This window comes from Homalodisca vitripennis, unplaced genomic scaffold, assembly GCF_021130785.1.
Source record: "Homalodisca vitripennis isolate AUS2020 unplaced genomic scaffold, UT_GWSS_2.1 ScUCBcl_161;HRSCAF=1453, whole genome shotgun sequence".
Classification (NCBI taxonomy): Eukaryota; Metazoa; Arthropoda; class Insecta; order Hemiptera; family Cicadellidae; genus Homalodisca; species Homalodisca vitripennis.
The window spans coordinates 56,978-78,607 of NW_025776282.1; the positions used below are offsets into that span (position 1 = coordinate 56,978).

Consider the following 21,630-nt stretch of genomic DNA (forward strand, 5'->3'; position numbering starts at 1 on the left):
TAAATCTAAAATTGCGAGTTTACTGTCAATCTACGTATCTTCAACTCAAATCAATGACTGAGCAGGTGGAATGTGGAGAGGCTTCTTTACGTATTTCTTGGACTCTTGCTAAGCATATGAAACTATTCAACGGTGCTCACATAATTAAGGAACACATGCCCGATGTAGGCAATGTTTTTTGTGATAACGGAAAACATGGTGTTGAAACTATTCAAACGGATTCCATTATCAACATACTAATATAGAAACAAACCATCATTGAAAACACACAAAACAGATTTAAGAGACTAAAAAACATTTACCTTACAGTTTTAAAATAAATATATAGTTTAAAATTAAAACCCAATGATTTAAAACTGAATATTGACATCCATATTTAAAAACTCGTCAATTGAATAAAATGGATTATTTAAAAGCCACAAATAAAATTTTCTTTTTAAATTACTTATGGGAGTAAACATGAGCAATTTTCTGGAAGCTTGTTAAAAAATCTTACACAATTTACCATATAGGATGTTCCAAATTTGGTCAGTCGATGTTGAGGAATGTTAAGCTTATTTTTATTTCTGGTGTTGTGTGTATGAAATTGATTTCTAATGAAAAGGTTTCTGAGATTAGCTTTAGTGTATAATATAATATGATAAATGTAGAGATTAATAATGGTAGGTAAATTGTATAAATAGGCATTTGCAATGATTTAATGGTGCAGCATGACAAATGATTCTAATAATCTTTTTTTGGATTATTAACAGATCTGACAAAGCTACAGAATGGCCCCATAATATCAAGCCATAAGCAATATGTGATTGGAATAATCCAAAATACGCAGTCCTAAGGTACTCATTAGATATTATAGATCTTAATTTCCAAAACAGAAAAGCAACTCTCGAAAGTTTTTTGCTTAACACGTTTAATGCGGATGACGCGTAAGTGCGGCATTTAGTTGCCTCGTCATGTGCTGATGACGCGTAAGTGCGGCATTGCGCGCGCACCCCATATAACCCACAATCCTCGGTCCTACGTTTAGTTTGCTGATGTTAATGGCTAATGACAGTAGTGTATAGAGGTTATAGTATTATAAATTGCCCTTCGTTTTTAATGTATATTGTTTCATAGTTTTAAACATGAGTGATAAGGAACCATTAGATGTTCGTAATCCCGATTGCCTAACTCTGAAATAGATAGGTATGCAAACTAAGAATCAGATTCCGATGAGTACAGTAGTGGGGACAGTTATAAACCAAGTGGAAATGAAACCAGTGACAGTGATGGCCTTGAAAACTCAGTAAGTATATGTAATGCCTTATCCTGTCTTCCCGATATTGACGTGCCCGGTCCTAGTGGCCTTCAAAACATGGACAATCCCACACCTCCCTTATCTCCACCAACAACAACTTCTGGCAACAACACGAGGGAAAAAAAAAACCTCCCCGTGTTGAGTTACAGTGGGATGAATTACCTGAGATGAAAACATTTTTGTTCAACCAACCTACAGGATTGAAAGTTCCGTTGCCTGGCAACAATCCAATAGATTATTTTCAACTTGTTATTGACGATTGCTTCTTACTTAGCATTATCAGGGAGACTAATCTGTATGCCGTTGATGACTTTTTGAATGGAAATCTAAAACCGGAAATTACATTGCCTGAATTTAAAACTTTCCTTAGCCTATTATTCCACACTGGCATCATGAAGCTGCCTCAACTCCAACAGTATTGGATAAAAGATGAATTATTTCATACATGTTTTGGTAAATATATGTCGAGAGACAGGTTTTTTATTATATTAAGATGTATGCACCTGGCATCTGAAGACCAAACTGACCGATTGCAGAAAATCAAACCGGCTATGGAATATTTAAATAACAAAATGTCTTGTATTTATGCCCCTTGCAAGGAGTTATCTCTAGATGAGTCCATGGTCTTATGGAGGGGTCGGTTGGTATTCAAACAATATATATAAAAAACAAAAGACAAATATGGCATAAAGCTGTATGTTCTGTGCGAACCTAATGGCCTTGTAATGAAGTTTGCTATATATGCTGGTGCTATGGACATACTTTCTGGTGAGGGACACTCAAAGAAAGTAGTACTATATTTGATGGACGAGTGGCTCAACAAAGGGCACTCAATATATGCGGATAATTTTTATAATAGTATTGAGTTGACAAAAGCACTTATTGAAAAGAGAACTTACATAACAGGAACTCTTCGAATAGACAGAGTTGATAATCCCAAAGAAGTTGTAAAAAAAAAACTGAAGAGAGGTGAAACAGTAGCTAAATATCACAATGGAGTTATGGTGGCAAAATGGAAGGACAAAAGAGATGTTTTGAACATTAGTAGTCAGTATGAAAATGTTATGGAGGAAGTGACTAATAAGAGAGGAATTGAAATGGTGAAGCCCCTACCTGTAATTGAATACAAACACTTACATGAGTGGTATTGATAGAAAAGACCAACTTATGAGCTATTATTCTGTTAGTCATTCTGAGTTTATTTATCTATTACAATAGAGCATTCATATATTTATCTATTTATAATTTGTTGAAAACACTTGTTATTATTAACTTATGTTATGCTATATAATTATGTTTGAATTATTAGTGCTCCAATGATATGCATTGAGTAATTCTAACGACTTGAATATTTATTATCAAAACGTAAGAGGCCTCAGATCGAAAATTAATTTATTTTTAAATAATATTATGGCCAGTAACCACGATATCATAGCTTTAACAGAAACTAATTTACAATCTGATGTTCATACCAGTGAATTGTTCCCAGATACATATAATGTGTTTAGAAAGGACAGAGATTTGGGTGCAACTGGGTTATCTAGTGGAGGAGGTGTTTTATTAGCTGTAAATTCCAATATTGTGTGCAACAGAATTCATAACCTGTAGTGTAACATACCGAACTGTGAAAATATATGGTTAAAACTGTCTAGTAAAACAGGTAAATCGTTATATCTATGTGTTGTTTATATTCGGCCTAGAGCTTCTTTAACAACGTATCAAGTTTTTTATGAACGTTTACAAATTAATAATTTCATTAATAATAGTTCTTATGTTTTAATCGTAGGAGATTTCAATTTGCAAATATTTGGAATGAATTATAATTTACAACAAGGAGATATCTTATGCAAAGAATTAAATGTGTTTTTAAATACTCAGAGTTTAAGTTTGAAGAATGGAGTTTTAAATTTTCAAAATAAAACTTTAGATTTAATCTTTTCAAATATAAGTAATACCGAAAGTGACACGATGTTTAGATCCGCTTGTAGCTGAAGATCCTTATCATCCAGCGATAGAGGTGAGGTCTGTTATCGCTACTCAACAATTGTGCAAGTCAAGGTCTCCTGACCAAACAGGTTATTGTTATCACAAGACAGACTTCTTCAGTTATATCGTAGTTTGCAGAAATTGATTGGTCTCAACTTTATAGTATACATGATGTTAACGATGCGTTAGAATATTTGTATGATAAAGTGTACGGGATTATTAATGAAACTTGCCCTCGTAAAAAGTCTAAATTGTCGAAGTTCCCTTTCTGGTTTACTAAAAATATTATTTCAAATTTAAAAACTAAAAGACAAATTTCACAAAAAATTTAAAAAATTTCATGATCAAGAGTACTATATTAGATTTAAAAATTTAAGGTCAATAATTAAGAAAGACGCTTATGATAACTTTATTCATGAAGCGGAAAATAATATTGTTGGAGATAGTAAACAGTTTTGGAAATTTATAAAGAGTAAAAAGTCAGCCAATAAAACTTTATTTGTGATGGAAAATAATGGTATTCAATTAAATAATGGTAGTTTGATTGTTGATGGTTTTAAAGACTATTTTAGCTCGGTATATAATGATTACCAAGTGGAACCAACTGTGGAGATGGCAATGAAAGAAACCCCCATGACGGGTGGCGATTGTCTGATTCTGGACCAGGATGTTAAATTGGCTATTAAAAAGTTGAAATCCAAAAACTACTTCAGGACCTGATTTGTTACCTCAGTACATATTCAAAGGCTGTGAAGATATTTTAATCAAACCGTTAAAAATTTTAATACAATTTAAGTTTAAAATCAAGCACATTTCCTGAAAAATGGAAATTGACTAAAGTAACACCTATTTTTAAAAGCGGGAAGGAATACCAAATACAAAATCATAGACCTGTAGCCGTTTTGTCAACACCTGCTAAAATATTTGAAAGCATTATTTACAAATATTTATTTAACTTTTTTAGTAAATACGTATCTCCTAATCAAACATGGTTTCTTGCCTGGACGCTCAGTTAACACAAACCTATTAAATTTTACGGATTACGTCTCCTTGGGGTTGGACTCGTTGACCCAGACTGATGCAATATATCTTGATCTGTCCAAGGCATTCGACACAGTGGACCACTTGATTTTATTGAAAAAACTGCACCATTATGGATTGTCAAGTAACTTAATACATTTTTTTTTTCATTCTTATTTAATAAAACCGAAAAACAGTTTGTATGTTATAGGGGTTATTTGTCATCTAATTTCTTGGTGCAATCTGGGGTACCTCAAGGGTCAAATTTAGGTCCTTGTTTATTCTTAATTATGATTAATTATGATTTGTGTGACCACGTTAAAACAGTAAAGTCTTTGTTATTTGCTGACGATTTAAAACTTTTTTATTACATTTCTTCAATAAGGGACGCTGAAATACTACAAGCTGATCTGGATAATTTGTATAAATGGGCTAGCCAAAATAAAATGAATTTTTTAATATCGCAAAGTGCCATGTAATGTCTTTTACCAAATCAAATAGTTCTATAATACACAACTACAATTTAAATGGACAATCAATTACAAGAGTCAATTTAGTTAAAGACTTGGGCGTTACAATTGATAACGAATTATCGTTCAGTACTCATATAGAAACTTGCGTGAATGCTGCGAGTAGAATGATGGGCTTTATTATGAGACAAGGTGCGAATTTTAGAAACATCGGGTCTTTTATTTTATGGTGTTGTACACATCCTTGATCAGATCGAGACTTGAAAGCGCCGCCATTGTATGGAATCCTACGCATTTAATTTATAATGATATGCTTGAAAGAGTGCAAAAGAAGTTTTTGAGATATTTATATTTCAAGTGTTTTAATGTTTACACGTATTTAGTTCCATACAATGAGCTGTTGGAGATGTTTGGGTTGGACGAGCCTGAGCCTGAGGAGGCGGATCTTGGGAGCAAGTACATCTGTGGGGCCTGGTCCAGGGGTCGGGTGGATGACGCGTACTGTTTGGGGACCCTCAGCTATCGCGTACCGAACTTTAACAGCAGAAACAAGTTTTTGTTTAATTTACCTCACTCACGCACAGTGATGCGATCGTCTTTTCCTCTGTTGCGGATGATGAGGGGTTATAATGCAATGCTTTTGGGTGGATCCGACATTGATGTTCACTTTGGACAGTTTAAATATCTTTAAAGAGAAATGCATTTCATTAATTTTGTATACCCAGTCCTTCATAGTATATTTTTCCTTTTACAATTTCTTAAATTCAAGCTATATTTATTAAATGTTGATTTATTATTAATTTATTAATTAAAATTTCATTAATTTATTAAATGTTGATTTATTATTAATTTATTAATTAAAATTCCATTAATTTATTAAACTAATTTTCCTGATATTGTCATTACCATATACTGTATTTGTTATTTATCTGAATGTGTATTATTTATTGTTTATTTATTTATAATAGTGCCTATGTAACATTTAGAATAATATGTATTTATAGTTATTTTGCTTATAAATATTCCAGTGATACAATGGATATGGGACTTGGACTCAAACCACTTATGATTTGTTTGTACTGCTATAATGTAATTGGGTGTATTTCCTGTTTTATGAGTATATGAGTATTAAGTATGAGTTGTGCCGCTATTGAAGCCTAAACTATTACTAACCGTGACAAAATTCGGGGTATATTTTTGACTTGTGACATTGGTTTCGAAGAAAACAAACAAAACAGTATTTTGTTTTGTGCGACTAACTATTTCAATCTGTGTATTGCAGATTAAAAATGGAGTCACGAGGTTGGCATCTAGTGAAAAAGGCGATAACAGAGCTCGCAGAAGGCAGTAAAAAACGTTGACGCTGAAGAAGATATAAAGCTTGAGACAAAAAAAAAAAAAGTAAAGTTGATGAACCAACATCTACTGAAAGTTCTTGTCCTAATATTGTTGATATTACTCGTACTTTAGAGGTAGTTAATAAGGGACAAGTCTTGTGTTAATAGAAAAGATGATCATCTTTCAAAAATAAAAAACATGGACACCAATGCCAATAGTTCTCCTGGGTGTTCATTTTGGACAAGTGAATGCGTTAAAAATACGGATATTATGTACAAAAAAAAAATTCGGATAAAACAATTGAAAATTTAGATAGTAGTTTGTGGGAAAGTGTTAAAATCAGTGATGACCCTAGTGATATGAAAGTACGTTTGTGTAAAATAAAAAACAACACAGAAAAGATAGATACTTTAAAGGAATGCTCTGACGGCGACGAAGTTATTGATGATACGGATGCAGATTCTGATTTTGTATATTCGTCTTCTTCATCAGAGGATGAAAGCTTCGCAGAAAGATACCAGAGGAATAAGAAAAAGACAGTTGCTTTAAGGAGAGAAAAAAATAACTCGGACCAAGTTGAAGAAGTTTTGGATACATTGGATAATGAAGCTCCAGCTTTAATTGTAGAAAACGAAGAACCTGAATCATTAGAGGAGAAAAAGGGAAGAAAACCTAAAGCAGAACCAAATAAGTGGGTTGAAATACTTGTCGAACACGAAAAAAACCCCAAGGAAATAAAAGAAAAATCTCTACAATTGCCATGTGATATGACATGCAAACTCAAATGTACGACAAAAATTAACAATCCAACACGTGAAATAATTTTTTAAAAAGTTTTGGGAAACTAGGAGAAGTTCAATTGCAGAGAGAGTTTATATCGAAAATGATGAGTGAAGTCAGGCCTGCATATAGGTACTCAAAAGAGAACAGTAAGAGAAAATGTAACCATGCTTTTTATTTTTCTGTCGATGAGAAGAAGATTAGAGTTTGTAAAAAGTTTTTTAAGGCCACACTTGATATCAATGATCGTGCAATACGTACTGTTATTGAAAAAAAATAAAGATGGTTTTGTTGAATCTGACAAAAGAGGGGAAACATGGGAACCAAAAGCAAGTTAATCCAAAAATAAAAAACGGTGTTCATGATTTCATCAAGAGTATACCAAGAGTTGAGAGCCATTATTTGAGAGCTCAAAACATCGAAGGAATTCATAGATGGAGGAAAATCTATCGCAAGTTTGTTTAGAGATTACAAAAGGCTCTGTGTGTAGCAAATAATGTACCTCATGCTAATGAAACCATGTTTATTAGGATATTTAACTCCTACAATATATCATTTTATGTTCCAAAGAAGGACCAGTGCGACGTGTGTGTTGCCTACCTGATTGCTGACCCAGAAGAGAAGGAGAGGTTGAAGGAAAGTTATTCAGCTCATGTAAAAAATAAAGACCTAGCTAGGCAAGAAAAACAGAAAGGACAAGACTTTAGAAGCAGAAAATAATAACGTTGTTGTATCTGTATTCGATTTACAAGCTGTTTTACCATCTGCAAGGGGTGAGGTGTCACAGTTCTACTACAAATCGAAAATTAATAGTTATAATTTAACTATAAGTGACCTCAAAGCCAAAAATGTACAATGCTATTTCTGGCACGAGGGGGGAAGGTAAAAGAGGCGCTGTAGAAATAGCTTTATGTGTGTTTGAATATTTAAAAAACATTACACAGGACAGAAATAATGACGAGCTTGAAATAATTCTTTACTCAGATAACTGCTGCGGACAGCAGAAAAACACTATAGTATTTAGTATGTATCTTTATGCTGTTCAGATATTAAATATAAAATCTCTGACACACAAGTTTCTTGTAAAAAGGACACACCCAGAACGAGGGAGACAATGTCCATTCGGTAATAGAGAAAAAGGTTAAAAGGACATTAAAATCTGGGCCTATTTACACTCCTCAAGAGTATGTAACAATCATAAAAAATTCAAAGGTTACAGGAACTCCGTACAAAGTAAATGTAATGTGTCATTCGGATTTTATTGATTGGAAGGATGTATCAAAGCAGATTGGTCACAACTTTACCGCAGTACACAAAGAAGGTGAAGATAACTTTGAAAAACTAAGCTACACTCCCACAGACGTTTCAGGAAAAGATAATTCAGTTAATGAAAATTACGGTCAAGAAGAAAGTGGGAAACAAAAACAAGGAAATCTACATAGTAACGACATTAAAATTGCAGACATCAAGATTGTTAAAGTACAAAAGAGTGATCCTAGGGTTTTATTTGTTTAAAAACGTCTTATGAAGAGGAAAACTTTTTAAAGATAGATGTCAATTACAATAAGAAGATAAAAAATAAAAAACCCATTACATTTCGGAAGATTACCTGTCGCCCAGCCTATGAAAAGAAAATTGCTATCGGGGAACGAAAGGTTAAAGACATTCAAGATCTGCTTAACGCTAAACTCATCCCAGAGTTCTACAGAAATTACTACAATGGCATTTTCCATTAATTATTACAATTAATATTATTATTACTACTTATATTCTAGAGTTAACAATTTTACCCAAGTACTTATTGTATTTAAGATTATTTTTTATGGAGACAAAGTACCATACAAAAAAATTTGATAAAACCAAAAAATTTTGGTACTTATATATTTTACATAATTTTTATGTTATACTCTGTACTATTTATAAATAAAAACAACGTTCAAAAATGTAAACATCTTTATTTATCTTTTCCCCAAAAAGAAATTAACTAAAAAAATTATACAAGTTTACTTCGAAAACAATGTCACAACTCAAAATGTAATTGTAAAAAAATTATAAATAGGGTAAGAAGTTGTATAATGACAAAATACCTTTCATATATCAAAAACAATTGGTTATGAGTTATTAATATTAATTTACCAAGTGATAATATTAATTGTGTGATTTCAGAAGATTAATTAAATTTGTTTTTTGCGTTTCCTGAAAAACTACCTTTTCTTAGTTGTGACACTATTGAAGGCCGATGTGCGATATAATGAATATTTCAAATTTTTTGTTTATACTTTTTATCCTTTTTTCCTCTTAAAAAAAGAATGGCTGTTTTACTATTTTTTCCAATTTTATATCTGGATAACCTCTATTAATATAAACCAATTCAAAATGGCGGACACCCATCATCTAGTGTGAAAGTTGCTCCATATTATAGTGAAGTTTAAGTGGTAAACTCAACAAAATACTTACTTAACTGTACAAGAACTACAACATATCAACTGTAAGTCTATTATAATCATACATAATAACTTCTTACATACCTGGAAGACAAGAAAAGAAATCCAAGAATCGTGACAAAGAATTGCACATTAGAACCAATATAAACTTTTAAGATAATCATGCTAACTTTTGAGGAATAAATTCCTTAATAATAATCTTTTGAAACACGTCCAAGTAAAATTAATACTCAATGAGTTATTTATTACTTCTAAATTAGACTGAACTCAATTATCAAGTGAATGACGCAATTAAGACATATTGTAACCAGCAGTGACGTCACATCTGCCAACTGTATCATACTGTTGTAACACTCGACTGAGCTACACCATCACAAAGTAGCTGGCAGACAGACAGGACACCTGTGCTGACGCTGCAATAGTGGCCCACATACCTACAAAGCCTACCTCAACTGTCTCTGCATAAACAACTGTCTACTGACTAACAGCTCTACACCAGCTGTTTTTACCATGCAATAGACAACAATATTAATTTTGTACCAAGAAATATCAGTTTACCATTGATAATGTATTACAACCTTAACTTATCGACTACTGGAACCAGCCAAACCAGGATATAAAAAACTGAATCTTTATTTTTCACCATTCAGACAATTTTAAGCTATTGACAGTTTTTTCTCTGACCTCTGAATTTCAACAACAGGAGGAGTCTGACAAACCTCGATTCAAAAACAGTTTTTTTTTCTGACTTCTGAATTTCAACAACAGGAGGAGACTGACAAACCTCGACTCAAAAACAGTTATTTCTTTAACTTTTGAATTTCAATAATCAACTACATTTATACAATATTGACAGTTCCATTTTTTGACAATTTTGACTCCTCAAAATATTATAAATATTATACTTTTTTAACAAATTTCTCTACAACAGGAATAAGACAAACCTGGCTGAAAAAACTGTTTCTACATTCTACATTCAATAACACACTTTCTACACAATGTCAAACTACCCTTGTGGCTCCTGTGGTATAGGAGTCAAGTACTCCTCAATTGCTTGCACAGGGCCTTGCAAAAACTGGTTTCATGGAAAATGTGTGGGAATAATAAGTGCTGACCTTAAAAAAATTTCAAAGGCTGGTTACACCACCTGGAAATGCAAACGGTGTAGCGTGCTCCCTATCACAAATCAAAATGAGCATCATCTTAACAAAGAAGACATTCTACAGGATCAAGTATATGATACATCATATACCATTACAAAAGTGGGAAAAAAATTCAAAATTTAGAGAATTCCGATGAGGTTGACCTTAATCTGTCTCTGACTCTTGCGGCTGAAGCAGGAAATGCCCTTCTGCAAGAGAATCTACAATTAAAAGCAGAAAAGGCCCAACTCCTTGAAAAGTGCACAAGACTCGAGGCAAAGTTGGCAGATACTACAGAAGTATTAGAGGAAGTGGACCAAATTAAGGAAAAATGTCAAAGTAAAGTTGAGAATCTGCACCAAGAACTGGCAAACTTGCAAAACCAACTAGACAGAGAAAAACAAAATCAAACTCAACTACATCAGTTCTTTGAATAACACGACATTAATCAACGTAAAATCATTGATAGCTATGAGATCAAGATTGCCATCCTAGCTAACACCATAAAATTACTCAGTACCAAGCTAGAATCAATGACAAACAACACAGAAATCCACCAAGTCCCACACAGAGATGTCGATACACAAACAAGTCCACCCACTAGAGACGTTTCCTTGCCACTGACAATCACTTGTAAACCGACTGACGATCAACCAAGCAACCATTCCCTAATACAGGATATGACCTATCTAAAAGCCCGACAAGATCAAGTTGAGAACTCTATTAAAATACTACAGAACCAGTTGCAGAATCATGCAGATGGACTCCAGCCCAGGCCACCAAGCACATACCCTCTAACAAAATTAAATCACAACTCCAAACAACCACTTCAGTGTTTCCCTACAAGTTGCTAAAAATAGAGTGTGTAAGCAAAACAAAAAAGCTGCTCACATACCAGCAGTTAGTCCCCACCATATAGAGCCAACCGAGACTACACCAGTGTCTTCTGCAGAAAATGTCCGGAAAATGTCTAAAAACCCACCTTTGAACTCAAAGCAAAGGGCCAAGGATGAGACCTGTGAGCTCTTCTCTAAACACATTGTGTTTTTCAAGAACCACATGGTCAAGCACTGTGGCTACTTGAGTTCACCTGCTTCATTACCACACCTTAAAGATCCAGATCAACCATCCCTCACCTCAGTCGAACTGACACCTCCAACAACGTACTCTACCACAAATGACCTGCTACAACACCCAAAACATTTTTTAGACCACGACTTAATAAACAGCAAATTAAAGTAGCTAGGTCCCAGGCCACTACTTCAAAAACCAGAACAACTCCCATCACCATCTTCCACCAGAATGTTCAAGGCTTAAGAAAAAAGATAGAAAGAATAAATCACTTAATGAGTGACCTCGAACCTACTTTTCTGGTACTTACTGAGCATGGACTGAGTACAGAGGAGTTATTACTTACAAAATCAGTGGGTATAATCTAATAACACACTTCAGTCGAAAAGAACACAGATCGGGGGGAGTTGCAATATACATCCAATAATTTGCTAATACAGAGGTAGAAGAAGTAAATATCTCAAACCAAAGCATAGAGTTGATCATGGAAACGGCATTAGTAAAAATAAAAAATAAAACACTTTACTTACTGGGTATTTACCGCTCTCCAGGAGGACAGCCCAAACTGGCTGTTGATGTTTTATCTGAAATACTTGCCTCTTTTCAAGCAGAAGGCAAAGTCCTTGTTTTAATGGGTGACATTAATGTAGATAGGCTGACTGAAAATGCAGACAACATATACCTCGAAAATGAACTACAGACCTTTGGAGCAAGACGACTACCACTTCCAACGACAAGAATCACCAGAAAGTTAGTGGTTTATTTTTTAGGTATTAAAAAAGCGTTTGATACTGTAGATCACACAATTCTTTTACAAAAGTTATACGGATGTGGTATTCGGGGGAATATTTATTATTGGTTTGTTAGCTATTTAACAAAGAGAAAACAATGTGTCAAAAATTAATAATTCTTTTACTGACTTCGGGTTTATACAATGTGGCGTACCTCAAATGTCAGTTTTAGGCCCAGTACTTTTTATAATCTACATAAATGATCTTTGTGATTCAAATTTAAATGGAAATATTACATCTTTTGCAGACGATACAGCTTTATCGTATGTGAAAAATAATTGGGATGATATAGAGCAAGAGATGAATTCAGACCTTAAAGCACTGCAGTGGTGGTTTTCAAAAAATAACATGTTATTAAGCCCAGAGAAAACTAAGTACATCAATTTTAGTTTAAAAACAGATCAGCAAATTTTTAGTAATTCAATTTTGTATCGATGTGTCAATTGTTTGTGTAGTAACATTCAGTGCCAACAGAACTGTGCTGTAGGGTGCGGCCTCATAGCGCCACAGCTCACAGCGCCACAACAAATGTGTGGCGCTATGAGCTGTGGCGCTGTGAGCACTCCGGCCAAATGTGTGGCGCTATGACCTGTGGCGCTATGAGCTGTGAGCATGGATCCGATTATTTATTCGGTTGTGTTGGCGATGTGAGCACTCGACCAAATCTGTGGCGCTGTGAGCCTGGATACGATTATTTATTCGGTTGTGTTGGCGCTGTGAGCACTCGGGCCAATTCTGTGGCGCTATGAGCCAGTCTCTACTTTCTGGTGTTGCATAGCGCCACAACCTCCTATTGGTTCAAATTTATTAAATAATAACCTTGGATGGGGACACTTGATGTAGGGGAAATATTGCTAAAAAAAGTGTTTGTGTGAGTGGCTAAACGAAGAATTATGTTGTGACATTGAGACCCATTCCTTCGTTTCACTTGTAAACAGCATCTAGGTTATGTTGATATGTGAAATGTATTGGTCTCATTGGCCGTTCCCAGATTTGATCATTACAGAGTTGTAAATGTAAAATTTCACATTTTATTTATTATCTCATTTACAGATATAGTTCCAACAGATTACACGAGTTGATTGGAAGCAACATATTTCGACAAAGTAAATTTAAAAAGTAAGTCAATTTAATATAGCCTCTATATACTGTATATATATATATATATATATATATATATATATATATATATGTTTAAATATATATTCTTCACTTATTGCACATTACTTGTTCTAGATTTACAAATAAATACTTAAAATAGGCTGGCACTACCTTCCGACACCAGTTTTGGCTGTGGCATTCCTATCTTTCAGACACCCCAAAACTATTAGGCCTATAAACTTATAAACCACTATTGTCTAGGTAAGGAAACCTAGCTTCATTTATTGTTCCAAAATACATATGTGAGCCTCATAATTCGTTGTGAAATTGAAAAGTAGGCCTAGGATACACCTAAAGTTAAGCGTATTTGAGATTAACTGTGAGAGGAGCAAATATGGTCTTCTTCAGTTTTCCTAATTTTGGTTATAATAATTTGTTTGATCACTGTTAATATTAAATTCACATTATAACTTTTTTTAACCCAAATTAAAATTAATTCTTTTCTAAATATTGAACTACTAGCTTTATATATAATTAATTAATAATATAATTTTATATAATATATTATTTGTGCCAAATTATTTAAGCATTCACAAAATAAAGAGATGCAAATCTCAACATAAACTTAAATTATGAAAATCTTTTTTTTTAGTACAAATTATAATTTAATTATCTTGTGACCTCTTAACAGTTAATACAGGGAGAACTTCTCACTCATTTAGAGTACCTCAAAATGGATATTTCAACTAGGATCAGTAGTTATTGACTGATCATCAGAGAAGCCTATCACTTGAGCAGCTGGAAAAATGTCTGTGATATTTCTGTCTACCTCTCTGTCTGTCCACATAATATCTTGAAAACGATCTGATCTATAGGCTTGAAAATTTTGCATAAAGCTTTATTGACATACAGGCTAAGGCAGACCACCCGTCCGCAATGTAAAGCGGCTGAACAGAGAAACCTACTTTCTTCGTTTTAATAAAAACGCCCTTATTTCAACCCCAAAGAATCAGAGAATTAATTGTTGTCACTAAAAAATACCCCAAAATGGCACTTTTGGAGGAGTAGGGGCCAAAGATTTTCAAATGTAAAGGTAAGTCGAGCCAGAGCTCATTTTAAATGTCACTGATTATTTTGGAAAAAAGTTTTAAATTTATTTTGTTTTTTGTATACAAGTTGGTCCAAAATGTCAATGTTGTACATTACACAATTTGTTTTGCTGTTCAGAATTCCAAATTTTTATCCAAGGTTACCAAAGAAGTGTTTTTTCTTAAGCTATTTATAGTTGTAACTTTTCAGCACATTTCCAGTTTTTTTAATTAGTTCAAATAGATTATTTCAAACTGGTAAAACCTAACAAATTCAAATAGCAAGGTACGATTTTCATTATATAAACCGATAGCTCTCTTAAAACTAAATAACAATGCTAGTTATGTTTTAACCTATTTTTAATTAATCTGTACACAAGAATTAGTTTTAAAAATTTTAATTACAACATAAATGTAACAGTTACATGAACATCAACCCTCCACCACCCCCCAGTCTTGTTTCAAAACTGAGACCACTCCTTGACAAAATTTTGAAAGATCCAGCTGCACATATGTGAAGTATACTGCAAAATCCAGTTTTTTCGGGGAAGATATCAGGCACCTTGGGAAGAACGATGTCCTCACAAGAAAATTTCTTCATTGCTGTCAGCCATTGAGCCTGGGACCAGCAGAGCGCTACGTCGAAGAATGATATCCACACAAGGAATTTCTTCTGTGCTGTCAGCCATTGAGCCTGGGACCAGCAGAGCGCTACGTCAAAGAATGATATCCACACAAGGAATTTCTTCTGTGCTGTCAGCCATTGAGCCTGGGACCAGCAGAGCGCTACGTCGAAGAATGATATCCATACAAGGAATTTCTTCTGTGCTGTCAGCCATTGAGCCTGGGACCAGCAGAGCGCTACGTCGAAGAATGATACCCATACAAGGAATTTCTTCTGTGCTGTCAGCCATTGAGCCTGGGACCAGCAGAGCGCTACGTCGAAGAATGATATCCATACAAGGAATTTCTTCTGTGCTGTCAGCCATTGAGCCTGGGACCAGCAGAGCGCTACGTCGAAGAATGATACCCATACAAGGAATTTCTTCTGTGCTGTCAGCCATTGAGGCTGGGACCAGCAGAACGCTACGCCAAAAAGTGATATCCATACAAGAAATTTCTTCTGTGCTGTCAGCCATTGAGCCTGGGACCAGCAGAGCGCTACGTCGAAAAATGATATCCATACAAGAAATTTCTTCTGTGCTGTCAGCCATTGAGCCTGGGACCAGCAGAGCGCTACGTCGAAAAATGATATCCATACAAGAAATTTCTTCTGTGCTGTCAGCCATTGAGCCTGGGACCAGCAGAGCGCTACGTCGAAGAATGATATCCATACAAGGAATTTCTTCTGTGCTGTCAGCCATTGAGCCTGGGACCAGCAGAGCGCTACGTCGAAAAATGATATCTCCATACAAGAAATTTCTTCTGTGCTGTCAGCCATTGAGCCTGGGACCAGCAGAGCGCTACGTCGAAAAATGATATCCATACAAGAAATTTCTTCTGTGCTGTCAGCCATTGAGCCTGGGACCAGCAGAGCGCTACGTCGAAGAATGATATCCATACAAGGAATTTCTTCTGTGCTGTCAGCCATTGAGCCTGGGACCAGCAGAGCGCTACGTCGAAAAATGATATCCATACAAGAAATTTCTTCTGTGCTGTCAGCCATTGAGCCTGGGACCAGCAGAGCGCTACGTCGAAGAATGATATCCATACAAGGAATTTCTTCTGTGCTGTCAGCCATTGAGCCTGGGACCAGCAGAGCGCTACGTCGAAGAATGATATCCATACAAGAAATTTCTTCTGTGCTGTCAGCCATTGAGCCTGGGACCAGCAGAGCGCTACGTCGAAGAATGATATCCATACTAGGAATTTCTTCTGTGCTGTCAGCCATTGAGCCTGGGACCAGCAGAGCGCTACGTCGAAAAATGATATCCATACAAGAAATTTCTTCTGTGCAACTCTTTAACCGACTATCAATCATTGTGGAGGGCAATTTAAAACAATTTGGGCACAGCTGGAGTTCTGAAAATGAATAAGAAAATCAGACCTAAACATTGTAGCATGTTTACACTTCAATTTCGAATTTTGAATAAACTTTTAATTTACTTCACCATGGAAACAATAAAGTGGCATTGTTAAAATTTCTATTTAAAAATTTTAATTTTTCCTTTCCGCCATTTATAAATAATACAGATGAATACTATTTATGCACTGGCAGTAGAGGCTACATGGTAAAGGCTATCATCATTGCGACTGCGTTCACTTTGGAGTATTTACCTAGGTCGTTGAATTCCACTAACTACTATGACACTATGTCCCATGATCTGGTGAATGGAAATCTTTGCATAATGTATTATCATTTTAAAGCCACGTTTACACTGGAAACAAAACATGTTTACAAACATTGTTTATAAACTTTGTTTATATTTTGCTACTATCATGAAATATTTTGCACGCAATGTTCATACACATTTTAGGACAGCCACTCTTGAAGATGTCGTCTGACGAGGAGGATGTTCTTCTCCTAGCTGTCGCTACATGTGTTTTGTTATGTGACAGAGAACCCAGGAGGTCTGGGTAAGGCCTTCACTTGCGTCACAAGGTGTTTATAGTGGAAGTGATCTATTGAAAGACCTTAAAAAAGACGACGTGGATCTGGGTGGGGAAATAAGATGTGATGGAAGCTTTAAAAATTTTTGTCGAATGACAAGTGAAGATTTTGAGTTTCTCATAACTAGTGTTGGCCACAAAAAAGGAAGGAAAAACAGTAATTTTAGGAAACCAATACCCGTCCAAGAAAGACTTGCTATTACCTTGAGGTTTTTGGCTACAGGCGATTCCTATGCTAGTTTGCAGTACTTGTTTAAAGTTTCTAAAAGTACAATTTCTATAATAGTTCCTGAAGTGTGTGACGCTTTAATAGAGTGCTTGAAAGAAAACATTAAGGTAAGTGCTGGATAAATTAAGCTGGACAAATCAATTTGAATTTAGTATAATTTTTATTAATGATCCATTAGAACAGGTTAATTGATAAGCTAAGGAAAGTTATAAAAACAGGTTCTTCTTCATGATTTTCATTTTGAGGTGGCATTACATCAAGAGAGTTGGAATTATCCTCGTTTGAGACAGATTTTGTAGTGCAACCACTTTGGTTAGAAATTGCTGAAGTCGACCGTGGCGGTGGGTAATGGAAATCAAACGCACCTCCATAAGCGTACTCTTACATTTCAGCTTTAAACAAAATATTATTTATATCATGTTTTACTATGGCCTGTTCTCTTTTAGTTTGTAACTGTCGTATCACTGATGCTACGTGTTCTCCATATATGTCAAACTGATCCTTAGGCTTATTCAGTATTGATGTAATAACAGAGCAGGCATTTTCATTACGCAGGCAGATTGTTACATTACGTAATGTACCTTGTATATTTTGTATGATTGAATTTCAGTTTAGCTTTCCGCAGAACATCTCGAGAATGAAATGAGCTATAGATTTGAAACTGTGCATGCAACCCCGGTTTGTTACAATACGTATTGTACCTTGTATATTTTGTATGATTGAATTTCAGTTTAGCTGTCCGCAGAACATCTCGAGAATGAAATGAGCTATAGATTTGAAACTACATACAACCCCAGTTTGTTACAATACGTAATGTACCTTGTATATTTTGTATGATTGAATTTCAGTTTAGGTGTCCGCAGAACATCTCGAGAATGAAATGAGCTATAGATTTGAAACTACATACAACCCCAGATTGTTACAATACGTAGTGTACCTTGTATATTATGTATGATTTGAATTTCAGTTTTAGGTGTCCACAGAACATCTCGAGAATGAAATGAACTATAGATTTGAAACTACATGCAACCCCAGTTTGTTACAATACGTAATGTACCTTGTATATTTTGTATGATTGAATTTCAGTTTAGGTGTCCGCAGAACATCTCGAGAATGAAATGAGCTATAGATTTCTCTGGCTGTTGTTCTTCTGTGATTCTCCAGAGGACTTGACAATATCGATTACATTTGATGTTATCTTGACCAAATACTCTCGATTAGCTTATAAGAATAAAAGTAGGCAGATGCTAATTTAATGAACTAAACTAATTTTATTTTATTAAACTATATGTGTCTGAGATAGTAAGAACAACTATTTATTGAATGAACTTACATGATGGCCTCTTAATATACTTGAACGTTTGATTACAGAAAGGAGAGGACCAGTAGCAGCATCTCCAAAGAAAGCAGTAATTCAAATGTTGGGAAATTGGAGTACATGCATTAATTTAGTTATTTATTGTATAACTAAAAGTTAAATTAATTTAAAAATTGTTTTATTATATTCATAGTTTATTTTTTTGAATGCATTTAATTTTTTCTTGTTACAGTAGAACCTCGGTTAACCGAGCCTCGCTTAACCGAGACTCCGGGTTAACCGAGGCCGTCCTCGGACGATTTTTTTTATTTAAAAAGCAAAAGAAACACGCACAAACTACGTACAGTAATGAGCGTTTGGGTGCTCCTTTTATCGCAATACGCACGCTAGCCTGCAATGCGTTAAAACTACTGTACAGTAAATTGTTGGCAACTGTTGTGTTTCCTCGGCCAAATATTTGCGTAGCTTAGCGCTTATCTTTGCCGAATGCATACGGCACTGTCACCCGACACCGCTCGCCAGAGCAGCTGCAGGTGTTGTAACCCGACACCGCTCGCCGCCGGACCAATGCGAACTGTTTCAATGCCGAGACGCGACTGAGCCACTCGCTCTCCCCACCACCCCGATTCGACTCCGTAGCTTATTGCGCATCTAGTGGGCTGTCCTGGTGTACAGCTTCAGCTCGGATGTGTTCGTGCATCATCGGTCTGCCCGAAGACGCCATTTCGTCTCAGTGGCAGTCCTTTGTTTACTTTTACAAGTCAAGTGTCTATCACTGTTTTTTTATTGTGTGTTTAAGTGCAGTTACAGTAGGTGTAAATGAGTGCTAAACGCAAACGTGTCGTTGTGTCCTTAGAGACTAAACTAAATGCGATTCGTCGTCTGGACAATGGTGAGTCAATAAGAACAGTCGCTAAAGACTTGGGTGTTGGTGAGGTTACCGTCGGAGATTGGAGGAGGAAGAGGGCTGAGTTAGAAAAATGGGGTGCTCAGAGCTTAAATTCCAATTGCAATTCAGAGAGAAAAACGTTTAAAAAGTGTGAGTATGAAAAAACTTCCGAGGCTTTATTCTTATGGTTTTCGGAAATGAGAGCAAGGGGAAGTCCAATAAGTGGGCCTATTTTGCAGGCAAAAGCGCTAGATTTCCATAAATCTTTTGGCGATGGCGATGAACCTTTTACCGCTAGTTCCGGGTGGTTAATGCGATGGAAGAACCGTTATGGAGTGCGGCAACTTAATATATCTGGGAAAAACTTTCAGGTAATGAAACTGATGTGACAGTTTTTGAAGAAAAAATAAGAAAATTGATTTTGAGTGAGGGTCTTACATCCGATCAAATATTCAACTGTGATGAGACAGGCCTTAACTTCAGAATGTTGCCCTCAAAAACTTTAGCCAGTCAGCAGGAAACATCAGCTCCTGGGTATAAGAAATCTAAAGATCGAGTTACAGTTTTAGGATGTGCCAATGCTGCAGGAAGTTTGAAACTCAAACCAGTTGTAATAGGCAAGTATAAAAAGCCACGTGCTTTTAAAAATACTAATGTGGACACATTTCCCAGCACATACACAAACCAGAAAAACGCATGGATGGACTCGCGGATTTTCAAACAATGGTTTTTTGAGGAATTCGTTCCAGTCGTTGAAGCTTTCTTGGAGAACAAAAAACTCCCTCGCAAGGCCCTTCTTATTCTTGACAACGCTTCGTCCCATCCAGATGCTGATGAGCTAGTCAGCGATGGCATTAGAGCCTTATTTTTGCCTCCAAACGTTACTGGCCCTCATCCAGCCTCTAGACCAGGGAGTTCTAGAAACTTTTAAGCGAAACTACAAAAAGAGGCTGCTTAGAAATCTACTGGAGAAGCTAGAGGACGGGCTGGGTGTCACTGATGCTCTCAAGTTAATCACAATGAAAGATGTTGTCTACTGGGTGTCAGAAGCTTGGGATAACGTTAGGGAGGACACTATAAGAAGGTCATGGCGCAAACTTTTCGGAATTGAAAAGGCAAGCCGCCAAGAGACAGCTGCTCCTGAAAACCAGCCAAGAGCATGTCCTCCTGAAAATGAAGAGCTTGTGAATCTTTGTAACCACCTTCCAGTGGCTGAGCCCATCAGTGCAGAGGACATCAGTGAATGGATCAATGGAGATGAGGATCAGGCCCTAACTGATGACGTGATTATCCAGATGCTCAACCAACCAGAAGATGATGACAAGTAAGTTTTTGATTTTTTATTTATGCAAAATTTTAACATAAAAACATAATCCAACATCAATTTTTTAACACAACTACAGTATATTTGTTACACTTTAGTTAAATGTTGCCCATTCATCAATCCAAAACTAATTTCATACCAATTCCAACTGCTGCCTTTTGATTGCGTTACGGTTACGTAAAACAAAAGTTTTTTTTACAGCGATGAACCTGATGGGGCGACTGAGAAAATATCACATACAGAAGGTCTAAGAACGATCGAGGGAGCACTGGCATACATTGAACAACAAGAAACCGCAACAACAAACGATTTAGTTTGGCTGCGACGCTGGCGCAACAGGGCGGCTAGCCTAAGATCCTCTAATCTAAGTCAAAAAACAATAACTGATTTCTTTGGGAAAAAAGATTAGCTTACTTTGTTTATTTTTGTACAATGTACAGTAAATTAATTTTCATTTCTTTGATTTAATTTTGTAAACAGGAATACTGTACTGTAACTAAACTTCTGTACATTGTGTAGCCTATATCATACGTATTCAGTTGTGCAATAAATTGAGTGTTATATTAAAACAGTGTTTAGTATTGTGAGTGTTACCGTTTCCTCTCACGTTTTATTGCGTACTAATAACATTTCTTGTACTAATAAACTAAACAACAGTTCAGTTAATAACTTTTGTTCATGTTTTAGTATATCTTGAGCTATTTTTAGCCCCGGTAACGATTTTTAGGTTAC

At 35.5% G+C, this 21,630-nt stretch overlaps 1 protein-coding gene across 1 annotated transcript; it reads left to right on the forward strand.

Moving 5' to 3' along the window:
• Nucleotides 1–20,422: 20,422 nt before the first annotated feature.
• LOC124370404 (jerky protein homolog-like) lies at nt 20,423–21,392 on the forward strand. The gene is made up of 2 exons (XM_046828689.1): nt 20,423–20,898; nt 21,100–21,392. The coding sequence occupies exons 1-2, from the start codon at nt 20,423–20,425 to the stop codon at nt 21,305–21,307; spliced, it is 684 nt and encodes a 227-aa protein (XP_046684645.1). The 3' UTR covers nt 21,308–21,392.
• Nucleotides 21,393–21,630: the final 238 nt, after the last annotated feature.